Below are 11,755 nucleotides of genomic sequence, written 5' to 3' on the forward strand. Positions count from 1 at the left end.
GATCCCGACATTCTAATCAGTTGGGTGATAGTCGTGCTTGCGAGGATGTCCACATGAGGATGGGCCTCCCTGTCTGTTTTCGTAGATGTGCAACATTTGCCTTCAGTTCCCGGTCACAGACTTGTAGAGCTGGAAAAAGCCACATAGATCCTTTACAGTGTTCCTTATCCTTTTTTGAATCATTGACCCTTTTGAGAACCTGGTGAGACGTTCTCCCTAGCAAAACGAGTGAGTACATCGACACAGAAAATTTGTATATATATTTCTGGGGTTCCTGGACCGCTTAAACCCATACCCAAAGTCCCGATTCAAATCAGCTTCTCATTTTATAGATGAATAAACTAGGACCTAGAGAAATTTAGAGGTAGCTCCAAATCTAGTGCTTTTATATACATTCTCAAGCTTCCAGCTGTGGTTTAATATCTCTAAAATGCAACGTGATGCGGTCAGCATCGTGTGACGTACTCGGTATGCTACCAAAGAAAGCATATTCTAGCAAAAGACCTTAATCATTGAGGAGTCTTAAAAGATTAAAAAGAGAATCAATGAAAATCCCTTCAACTCTTGGTACAAATTAAAGCCCTGTGACTCGGGGATCCTAGTGATCTGCAGATAGGAGTAGAAGGAGGAAGAGGGTATGTTTTTATGCGTATCAGGTGTGTGGCTGACCTCACCCAGTGGTGGTTTGGGGGCTGTAGGCTCATCCGCCCCGCCTGTCTCTCCATCACACAATTCTCTCCCTTTTCACTCTCCGCTTAAGCTTTGGCGGCCACCGCCCCCCTCCCGAAGCTCAGGTTCCCCCATCATGTGGTATCTGGAGTATCTAATATTTATTGTAGACCAGGTATAAAGTGGTACAGCCCAAGCTGCCCAGTGACAGCAAATGTTGCAAATGTGCATTTGCGGTCACACTCTCTATTTTGTGTTTTTCGTTGAATCAGAGGGGTCTGACTTTGCTGTTTCCTTTTTTCGCTCATTTTGAGTGGCGATAATATAGTACAGTTGATTTTTTTTTTTTCCTCTTCCTTGGCAGCATCTCTTCGGCAGTCTGCAACCATCCTCTGTCCAGCTCTGGGTCTCCTTTGGCCGCAAGCCCATGCGAGCAGCCCAGTTTGTCACAAGATATCCTATTAATGTGAGTGGGGTCCACGCTGGGGTGGGAAGGAGTGCCGTTGTCCTCGTGCAGAGGTTAGAGGGAGGGTGATGGGGGGTGGATACCTGATGGAGGCTCCCTGAAGTCACTTTCTAGATTGGTCTCGAGAGAGAGAGCCATTATGCTTTGGGCATCTTGGTCTGTTTTCTCCCTCTTCACTTTTTGAAGTGGAGCTGAATGGGACCCTTAATTTGCTTTAAGTGGAGAAGGATTGGCAGAGAGGTTTGGAACCAGAGTCAATGGTCTCAGTGTGCTAGTGCTGAAGGAATGAGAGGTTAGTGACAGCAGTAGTTATTTATTAAGTACCTGCTGTGTTGCTCACAGATGGTGAGGTTCTAGGATTTGAGTCTCACCCTTTTAGAAACAGATGGGTTGGAGAGCCTGAGAGCAGAGCAGAGGAAGAAACCATGTACAGTCAAAGGCTTGACTATGCAGTACGTGTTAGAACATAGAGAGCGATAGGGAAAGTCAGTGTGGGCTGGGTCATCAGAGAAGTGACCACGGGGAGGAGGTGGCATTTGGAGGTCTTGATGCCAGGGGTTGGTGTGATGGAAGGTTAGTAGCTAAGAGGAGGGTGTGACGGAGAACACGCTTGTCGGTTCTTTGCTTTCTCTGGGCTCTGCCTTCCTATAGTCACCTTAGAAAATGAGAGGGAAGGAAATGCACATTAATCCATGTTGTACTTTGTACTAATGATAGGGAGACATTATTAACTAAAAGCGATTTCTGGGTCATTTTTGGAGTTCAGGGCCCATTCTTATTTTGTGTCCCACCTGCCAAGAAGGGGTTTGCTCCTGCCGTAAGGCAGCCTCAGGGTCTCCAAAGAGAGAGTCGGCCAAGCTTCTTTCCCAACGTGGGGAGGCTTTCCGTGGGCTCCGAGCCCACACTCCTCACTGGGACATTTGGAAGTCATTGCTTTAGTGTGCACTGGGACAGTCCACAGGGCCTGTGTGGTTTTTTTGACTTCTGTCTTTTCTGACTTCTGATGCCAAAGGAATATTACATTGCGGACGCCTCCGAGGACCAGGTGTTTGTGTGTGTCAGTCACAATAACAACCGCACCAACCTGTACATCTCGGAGGCGGAGGGGCTGAAGTTCTCGCTGTCCTTGGAGAATGTGCTCTATTACAGCCCAGCAGGGGCAGGCAGTGACACCTTGGTGAGGTAAGGAGACCGGGAGGCCCTCCCTGCTTTCTTACAGCCCCGCACGACCTCTGGTTGGGTGGTTTTCAACATTAGCTGCACATTTGGACTCACCTCGGCAGGGAGGTTTCAGAAACCCCGATTATGCCTGGCTCACCTTCCTAGAAATTATATTTTATCTGGTTTGGGGTGTGATGGGTGTGTGATGATTTTCAAAAGCTCCCCAGGTGACGTTTATGTGATGCACAGGCTGAGCACCACTGCCTGGGTGACACTTAGGGTCACCGCCACAGTGTCAGCCCCTCCTTTGGGTTCCCTTCATTCAGTTCCCTGGTTTTGTGGTCTCAGAGCCAGTGGGAAAGAGCGCTTGCAAATTATCATCAACTCCAGACCAGCTGGTATATGTGGCCACAAGGCCCTGCTTTTGTGTGACTCTGGTTAATTGACATCATTACTCTTTTTTCCAGTAATTGCAAGGTATTGTTCTGTGGTGTCTGTGGAAAGACACCAACATCACCGATCCTTTGTCAGTAAATCACATGCCTGGAGTGATCCTGCAGTAACGGGTGTTCTCTGGGTCGTGGAGGAGTCCGGGGTTTGGGAGGGGTGGATGCCACGAATCCGTGGGGGCACTGGTGCCACAAGCCCATTTATTCTCATTTATTGGGTGACAAACCAGACTTGTGTGTGTCTGACTGTGATTACGTTTACTCTGTGCTCTTGGGAAGAGCCATCCGGTGGAGCTGACTGACTGGTCTGCAGTGAGGTCTGGCCCAAAAGGCCGTGACCACCAGGTCAGAGGGCATGTCCTTGCTGCCCACTGTCCCTCTTCACGTTGCCAGTTCATTCAGTCATCAGTTCATTCAGCAAGTATGCTGCTGCTTGGTGCCTGGTGATGTTGCGTGTACAGCCATGAGATATTGTATCCAGCAAGGAAAACTCAGGACGAGGCCCCGCATTCTATGGAGCTTTTGTTCTAACTGGGGGAAAACAGAATATAAACAAATATGTGATCTGCTGATAATGGTGAGCGCTGAGAAAAAAAATAAAGCGAGATAAGAGGACAGAGGGTTACGAGGGTATTACTTTATATTGGCTGGTCGTGGAAGGCTGTTTCACGAGGGTGACATTCCAGCAGGTGCCTGAATTACACGAGGAAGGGAGCTGGGCACATACCCCGGGGAAGAGCATTGCAGGCGGAGGGAACAGCAGGCACGGGGGTTCTGAGGTGGGACTTTGTTGGTTTATTTTAGGAGCAGTGAGGAGGCCAGCGTGGATCAAACAGCTGGTGGAGGGGAGAGAGCATCCCCAAGACACAGAAACCAAGAGAGCAGGGTTCAGGTTGTGTAGAGCCCTCAAGGGCGTAGAAAGAACTTTATCTTTTTCTTCTGTTCTTCTTTTTTGTGCGGTGTCCTAACCACTGGACCGCCAGGGAATTCCCTATTTTTTCTTCTAAGCACGATGGAGGGTCTTGACCAGAAGCTGGACATTATTTGATTTAACCTGTTACCTTTTTTTGGACACCATTTTAAAAACTGTGAATTGCGTTATGTAAAGAAAAGTGCATAAAACATAAATGGGTAGTGTTAATAAATAATTTTCAGTGAACGCTCACGTGACTTATCTTTTAAAGAAGCCATCCTGGATGCTGTGTGGAAATTAGATAGCGGACTTTCATGTGTCTGGTGGGGACATGAGTGGAAGCGGACTTTCATGTGTCGGGCGGGGGGGCGACGCCCAGCTATGAGAGCACTGCCAGAATCCAGGCCAGTGGAGATGGAGGTTGGCTGGACCCCGGGGCGGTAGCAGTAGAGATGCTGGAAATGGTCAAATTCTGACCATTTGCTGATGGACTGGACATGGAGTATGAGAGAAGGAGGAGTCAGGGACCCACCACTGCTTGGCCGGGGTAGCTGCTGCAGTGATGGTTTCAGACTGACGGAGAGGGCTAGGCGAGGTGCAGGTGTGGGGAAAAGATCAAGAGTTCTGGTTTGGAGATGCCTATTAGATATCCAAGCAGAGAACTTTCTGTGTGGTCTCTGATATGCTTTTCTACGCCCTGTTTCTTCTCCTTTGGAGGTGCTGTCATCTTTTACTCCTTACTTTTTTTTTCCCCGGTGTAGACTCGCAGGTTATTTATTTATTTATTTATTCCGCCCCCCCCCCCCCCCCAACAGGTTATTTATTATTCAGTGTCTTATGATGTGTTATAAGCCACTCCTGCCGTGATTCATCCTCAGGTTGTTCTGGTGCGGTCAGTCACGGCCCCTTCTGGCTGGTCCTGTGGCTTTTTTTTTTTTTTTTTTTGATTTATTGAAGTGAAATTCTCATGATATTAATCATTTTATTAAAGTAAACAACTCAGTGGCATATAGCACATTCACAGTGCTGTGCAACCACCAGCTTGATCTAATTCCCAAACATTTACATTTGTATTTCCCCCAAAGAAAACCCCTTACCCCTTCAGCAGTTTCTCTCCACTCTGCCCTCCTCCAGCCCCTGGCAGCCACCAGGCTACTTTCTGTGTCTACGGAGTTGCCTGTCCTGGCTGTTTCATATAAATGGAATCATGCCATAACACCTGACCTTTGTGTCTGCCTCTGTGTCTGCTTCACTTTGTAATGTAATGTTTTCAGGGTTTATCCACGTGTAACACGTGTCAATCAATACTTCATTTCTCTGTATGGGTGAGTAATAGTGTCCTTACTTTCTTATAACTAAAATCATGAACCACTCTCTCTCTGGCCTTTTGCCGACTCTTTGTTTGTCACCTTTGAGAGCCTCCAGCTATGGGGCTGATAAGTCAGGGCTTGGCTTCTGCATTTGTCAGCTCTTCAGGATGGAGATGGCAGGGCAGGGCAGGAGTCCGAAGCTGCAGCGAGCGGCTCCCCAGGAAGCGGGAACCTCAGTGATGTGGCCATACGGCCACTGCGCACAGACAGATGGCCCTTTATGCAGTTACAAACGTCCCCCCCCTCCCGACTCCCTGCCCTGCCTCACCACTCGGTCCAGTTAGGAAAATGAAAATAGATTTACGTCAAGATTCATAGTCTGACATCCTCCTCGGCCTTCTTATTTTTTTCCTTCAGATTTTATCTCGGGACTGGAGATGTTCAGATGTACTCAATTGAATGACCTTTGTCAGCTGCGTCTCCGTCTCAGCACGATGACATGGGACAGGGGTGAAGGAGCAGGTTATGTGGGCAGGCTGGCTTAACTTAAAAAAAAGAAAACCGCACCAAACCAAACGAGCTATTCTTTGAGCTCAGTGGGAAAGTGTGGTGCCGAGGACCTGGATCTCTTTACTTAGAGACCGGGAGAAGGAAGTCTCAGCAGGGGTGACCCTGACCTTGTGAGAGGTGCCAAGTGGAGGCAGCGTCTAGATGGAGGGACAGACGTGGTGGGCCCACAGGGCATCTTGAGGATGTGCTGGGTTTAGGCTGAGGGTGGTTGAGGGGGACCTGGTGAGCTGCCTGGCGAGGGGAAGAGCAAGTGGTGAGAGCCAGGGAGAGAAAACGGAAGAAAACGGACTCTCCGGGGGAGATGCTTGGGTAAGTCAGGTAGTTGTAGGGTGCAAGGCGTCAGAGCGGGAGATGACAGGGTGGACTGGGGCCTGGAGGAGCGTGGGACATACAGAGGATAGGCTTCTGCTTGGATTGAAAAAATAAAACACCAGGAGAGAGACCAGGGGGAGAAACAGGGCTCCTGAAAACGAGAGAAATTCAGACCTCCCAGATAAATTGAAAGAAACCAATACGGGGACCTCACGATGCTAGGATCACAAGCAGCAGAGCCGAGGTGAATGGAGGGCAGGGGGGAGCAGACGTGGGGCCCGTTCCTAAGGAAGCAACTGAAAAACAACTAAAACAGACCTAAGGAAACCACGCGTCAGAACATTTGGTCTCAGCGCTGGTGTTTTCTGGAGGACCTTGCTCCGCCTCTCAGCTGGGGTGGCCCTGCCACTTCTGTGTGCGTCTTCCTGTCTGAGGTGGCCAACAGTCATCCAGCTCGAGATTTGTATGACAGATAAAGGGAGAGCGCAGTTCTGTGCTTTTTTACAAAGCCCAGTGGCTCAGAACCCTCCAAATAAAGGACCCGCTTCCAGTTTTACAAGCCACATGTGAACTGTGGCTACCCTTTCTGAGAGATCTGTTCTGTTTGTAACGTGTGTACCATGTTAGAACAAAACTTCTTCCCAGGGCAATTACAGTATCTGGGGTAGCAGTTAAGGCCGGGGAGGGTCGTCTTCTCTGCTTCACTGTTAATAAGCATAACCTCAAGGTTTCCAGAGCCATCCCTGTTAGATATACCATGCCTTTGGGAAAGGGGTTCTGCTTTGCTCCCTGACAAATCCTACCGGCTTCTGTCTGATCAGGGTTTTGGCTAATTAGTTGTCAGTATCTGGACAGTGGCTGTGTAACCCCTTAGCTATATTCCTATAGATTGGGTTAGATTGTAAGCCTCAATACTATACTTTTTTAAATTGAAGAATAGTTGATTTACAACGTATTAATTTCTGCTGTACAGCAAAGTGATTCAGTTATACATATATATACATTTTTTAAATTCAGTTCCATTATGGTTTATCATAGTATGTCAAATATAGTTCCCTGTGCTATACAGTAGGACCTTGTTGTTTATCCATTCTGTATATAATAGTTTGCATCTGCTAACCCTAAACTCTCAATCCTTCCCTCTCCCACCACCCCCTCCCCCTTGGCAACCACAAGTCTGTTCTCTATGTCTGTGAATCTGTTTCTGTTTCATAGATAGGTTCATTTGTGTCATATTTTAGATTCCACATGTAAGTAATATCATATGGTATTTGTCATTCTCTCTATGACTTATCTCATTTAGTATGATAATCTCTAGGTCCATCCATGTTGCTGCAAATGGCATTATTTCATTCTTTTTTATGGCTGAGTAGTATTCCATTGTATATACGTACCATGTCTTCTTTATCCATTCCTCTGTTGATGGACATTTTGGTTGTTTCCATGTCTTGGCTATTGTGAATAGGCCAGCACTATAATTAGTATCGGTGAGTTTGGTTTAAGGTTTCCTGTTTGTCACAGCTCACTAGAGGATTTGGGGTCAGTTTCATTAGTGGAGAAATAAATGTGACTCTGACATCAACTTTTCCATGTTGTATTAATCATTCTGAACCCCACGTGAGGAGTGATAGGTCAGATGAGCATCTTGGCCTTCAAAATTACAAAACATCACTCTTTAAAAAGGACAGATTATTCAGCCGTAAGAAGGAATGAAGTACTGATGCAACATGGATGGACCTTGAAAACATTATGCTAAGAGAAAGTAACCAGATACAAAAGGCCACAAATTGTATAATTCCATTTATATGAAATACCCAGAAGAGGCAAATCCATAGAGACAGAAAACTGATCAGTGGTTGCCAGCATCTGGGATGGAAAGGGAAAGTGGGGCATGACTGCCAGTGGGTCCAGGGTTTCCCTTTGGGAAGATGAAAATATTCTGGGACTACACAGTGATGATGCTTGCATAACATTGGGAAGGTACTTAATGCCACTGAATTGTGTACTTTAAAATGGTTAAATTTTATGTTACTTAAAATAAGAACATGCCAAGCAAATGATGAATTCATGCTCACAGCTGTTTATTTTCTCTTAATGTAGGTATTTTGCAAATGAACCATTTGCTGACTTCCACCGCGTGGAGGGGTTACAGGGGGTCTACATTGCTACTCTGATTAATGGTTCCATGAATGAAGAGAACATGAGATCAGTCATCACCTTTGACAAAGGGGGGACCTGGGAATTCCTTCAGGCCCCAGCCTTCACGGGATATGGAGAGAAAATCGATTGTGAGGTATAGATACTTTGCTCTCGTTTGGATTGTTAATACACACTTTTAACTGTAGTTCTACTCTTACAGTTCCCAAACTCTGCATCAAGATGCCTTGGGGTGCCATAGTGAACTCACAGGGGCACCATGGGATATTTTAAGTTTTTGAGGGAAAAACTGCGATACTTGACGTCTGTTGGTCACCGTGTGAATTACTATCTTGAGTTAGTTCACCGTTTCAACATTAGCTCATGCTATATGTCTCTTGATGACATATCTTTGTGAAGCTGGATTTTTGGCATTCGATGTGATAAAAAGCAAGTAAGAAAATCAGGTTGGCACAGGAAATGATGGTAGTGATATCTGATTAGATTCCAAAGTTTGAGAAGATGTGCAGTGCCCAAAAGGTGTCTATATACTATTATTAAGTAATTTTGGTTATTTGAGAATGAAATAAAATTTTATGTTTTCTTTCAATTTATACACACACACACACAATATTATTTCAAACTGCTGCTAAGTTATTAGGACGTATACTTACTAAGTTGTTTGGACTTAACTATGTAAAAAAACAAACATTGGTATTTCTTCTGACCTGAGGCTGTTATAAAAAAAATTACTGAGATACCAGTTGTGCTGGGAACCAAGAAAGTCTGGGGACCTGTGCTGTACAGCAGAATGATTTGCTGGGGAACATCTTTTAAAATTCCCCCCTGAATATAATTTAGGATTCTACAGTTTTCCCTACCTGTGGCTTCATCTGAAAAGCTCATGATACTAAAATGTGTCATTTGGTCCCATTCAGTGTTACCATTCGCTTAAGTGGCTCCTTCCTTTTCCCTGGGGAGAAGTCTGTGATCGTGGTCCTTGGCTTCATGTGACACCCCACACCTCCATTTTCATTTCTCTAGGGGATCTAGGGTGTGTAAAGTAGGCAGGCGGAAGGAACTTGGAAAAAAAGAGCAGTACTCATTTTTGGAGAAACCAAAACATTTTAGTTAGACAGTTACCTGGTCTTTTGGATTTTTGAATTTCACTTGTCCATGGTTATTTGTCAATAACATGTCCATAATTTGTCCATTGACTCTCTTGTATGCTGTATCCGTGGTCCTTGGGAAGATTATTTTGGAGACTCTTGTTCTAGAATGTACTTCTTGATTTTTTTTTTTTTTTTTTTTTTGTACTTCTTGATTTTTCTTCCCTATGTGGCAACAGGTCTGGACTTACCACATCGAGTCTAGCTTTGGAGAGAGGCAGGTTATAAGTAGGTGCAGATAAACCCCTAGGTGTTGTTTCACTGCACGATATAGGTTTTGGAGCATGTGGTAGGGGTCCAAACCTTGGTTAAATACAATGAATAGTATTGTTAAAATCCAGCTGCTTATTTCCCTGACTGGTCAGTTTATTTATGAACGGCACAACAATTAGTAATCAGCTTTTAGTTTCTGCTGCTGACTTTAGGTGGTGACAGAAAACGTGAGTTGGCAGATGTTTGAGACTCATTTGCTCCAGTTTTCATTTGCTGAACGTTGATGCTAGCAAGACAGATATTTGTTAGAGAGATCCTTTTGTTATAAAAATAAGTATATGTAGCAAATCATGTCAGTTTTTACCTGTAACTTAAGCACACATAGAGATACCCTATCTAGAACACCAGACAAGGCTACGTAACATTTGACAGTCACTTTCCGGCCGGGAGAATCAGGTATGACCCTACAGCAAAAGGCCTTGTTTGCAGAACTATTAAAATGTGAGCCTAAGTGATAGAAGCCAGTTTGAATAACCTGAAATCTTGCAGAGGACACCTGAAGACTTGTCGTACAAATGCAGACTGCTTAAAAAAGTTTAATGTGACTCTTTTGGTGTTTATATCTCATATGTGTTGTACATCTGGGAGCTTATCAGGGAGCCTTTCTGACTTCTGATTCTTAGTTTTTTTTCTGACAGAGTTGCTTAAATCACATTTGAAATACATCTTCATTGACTTAGAAAATAAGTACCATGAAATCATTTCATTCTCTTTCATTCTTTCGAATGACATGAGAGAAGTTCTAGGTAACATGAGAGAGTGAAAGCTTTCCTATCTACTTGAGTTGGCACTGATTTCTTTTTTAATTTTTATTGAAATATAGTTGATTCACAATGTTGTGTTAGTTTCTGGTGTACAGCTAAGTGATTCAGTTATATATACACACACACACACACATATATATGTATATATACACACACACACTTTTTTTTTTTTTTTTGCGGTACGCGGGCCTCTCACCGCTGTGGCCTCTCCCGCTGCAGAGCACAGGCTCCGGACGCGCAGGCTCAGCGGCCATGGCTCACGGGCCCAGCCGCTCCGCGGCATGTGGGATCTTCCCGGACCGGGGCGCGAACCCGCGTCCCCTGCATCGGCAGGCGGACTCTCAGCCACCGCGCCGCCAGGGCAGCCCACACACACTCTTTTAGATTCTTTTCCCTTATAGGTTACTACAAGATACTGAGTGCAGTTCCCTGTGCTCTACGGAAGGTCCTTGTAGGTTATCTATTTTATATATGGCACTGATTCCTAATTGCTATTCTCTGAGAGTCTCAGAAGGAATTTTTTCTTAGGATTTTTCTCTTTTCTTCCATGAGAGGCATTTATGTGGTTCAGATGATCACGTCCACCTGGGGTAGTGTGGGGACAGCCAGGCTGTGGCTCTGGTCTCCTTTGGGCCAGATCTCCTTCCTCTGTGCCGACTGCAGCGTGGGCCCAGGAGGCCTCGGCGTTTCGAGGGAGACCTCCGTGTCGTGTCGTGTGCTGACGGCTCCTGAACTTGTGTTCTGTAGCTCTCCCAGGGCTGCTCCCTCCACCTGGCCCAGCGGCTCAGCCAGCTGCTCAGCCTCCAGCTCCGAAGGATGCCCATCCTGTCCAAGGAGTCGGCGCCCGGTCTCGTCATCGCCACGGGTAAGTTGGCTTTGCCTGTTCTCACTGACGGGTTAAGCTGTTGGCTTACGTGCAGCCAAGTACACAGTGACCGCTGCCACCTAGGGCAATACTGGCTGTTCGTGGTTCTGAGACATCTTAGTTGCGAGATGACTCAGAATTTCTGGTTGAGCAAGGTGATTATCTGGCGTATTCTTGACATTAAAAATAATTACTCTTCTTGCATTTTAGGTTCAGTGGGAAAGAACTTGGCAAGCAAGACAAACGTGTACATCTCCAGCAGTGCTGGAGCCCGGTGGCGAGAGGTCAGCCCCCTCCCTCCGCAACCCCTGCCCTTGTTTGTGGGAGAATGTGGACTGTGCCTTGACATTTCAGGGACACACACGGCTGGTGGTGGAGGCCAATGACGCCAAGTATGATTATAAAATAAGGAGAGGTACCCGGAGCCACACTGACAGGGTCAGCTGCACTGATTTGTATTCACACCCCGTGACGTGGGCTTGTGATTTTGCCAAAAATGTTACTTTGAATCCAAAACAGACTTTTTAAAAAACAACTGTGAATTTGTGTAAATATCCCAAGATTATAAGTTCCGTAAGGATAAGGCAGTGTCTGTTCTGTCACTTCTTTACTCCTGGGACCTAGCAGCGTCTGGCATGGACACATGGTGCTCAGTAACTGTTTGCTGAATCCATCGGCAGATTGTCACGTATTTGTAG

At 45.8% G+C, this 11,755-nt stretch overlaps 1 protein-coding gene across 3 annotated transcripts in view; it reads left to right on the forward strand.

Annotated features, from left to right (window-relative positions):
- Positions 1–11,755, forward strand: part of SORL1 (sortilin related receptor 1) — a 157,031-nt gene that overhangs the window by 44,716 nt on the left and 100,560 nt on the right. For 2 of the 3 annotated variants that reach the window (XM_089915731.1, XM_022560208.3), the window contains exons 7-11: positions 1,034–1,135; positions 2,148–2,317; positions 7,951–8,143; positions 10,940–11,057; positions 11,268–11,341. In XM_089915731.1, the coding sequence (XP_089771857.1) occupies positions 1,034–1,135; positions 2,148–2,317; positions 7,951–8,143; positions 10,940–11,057; positions 11,268–11,341 (657 nt within the window). Of the gene's footprint in view, positions 1–139; positions 229–1,033; positions 1,136–2,147; positions 2,318–7,950; positions 8,144–10,939; positions 11,058–11,267; positions 11,342–11,755 lie in introns of those variants that run through there. The other variant, XM_022560210.3, reaches the window with a different exon arrangement.

The sequence above is a fragment of the Delphinapterus leucas genome, chromosome 7 (assembly GCF_059928025.1).
Source record: "Delphinapterus leucas isolate spDelLeu-1000000601 "Yukka" chromosome 7, BTC_Dleu_Yukka2, whole genome shotgun sequence".
Classification (NCBI taxonomy): Eukaryota; Metazoa; Chordata; class Mammalia; order Artiodactyla; family Monodontidae; genus Delphinapterus; species Delphinapterus leucas.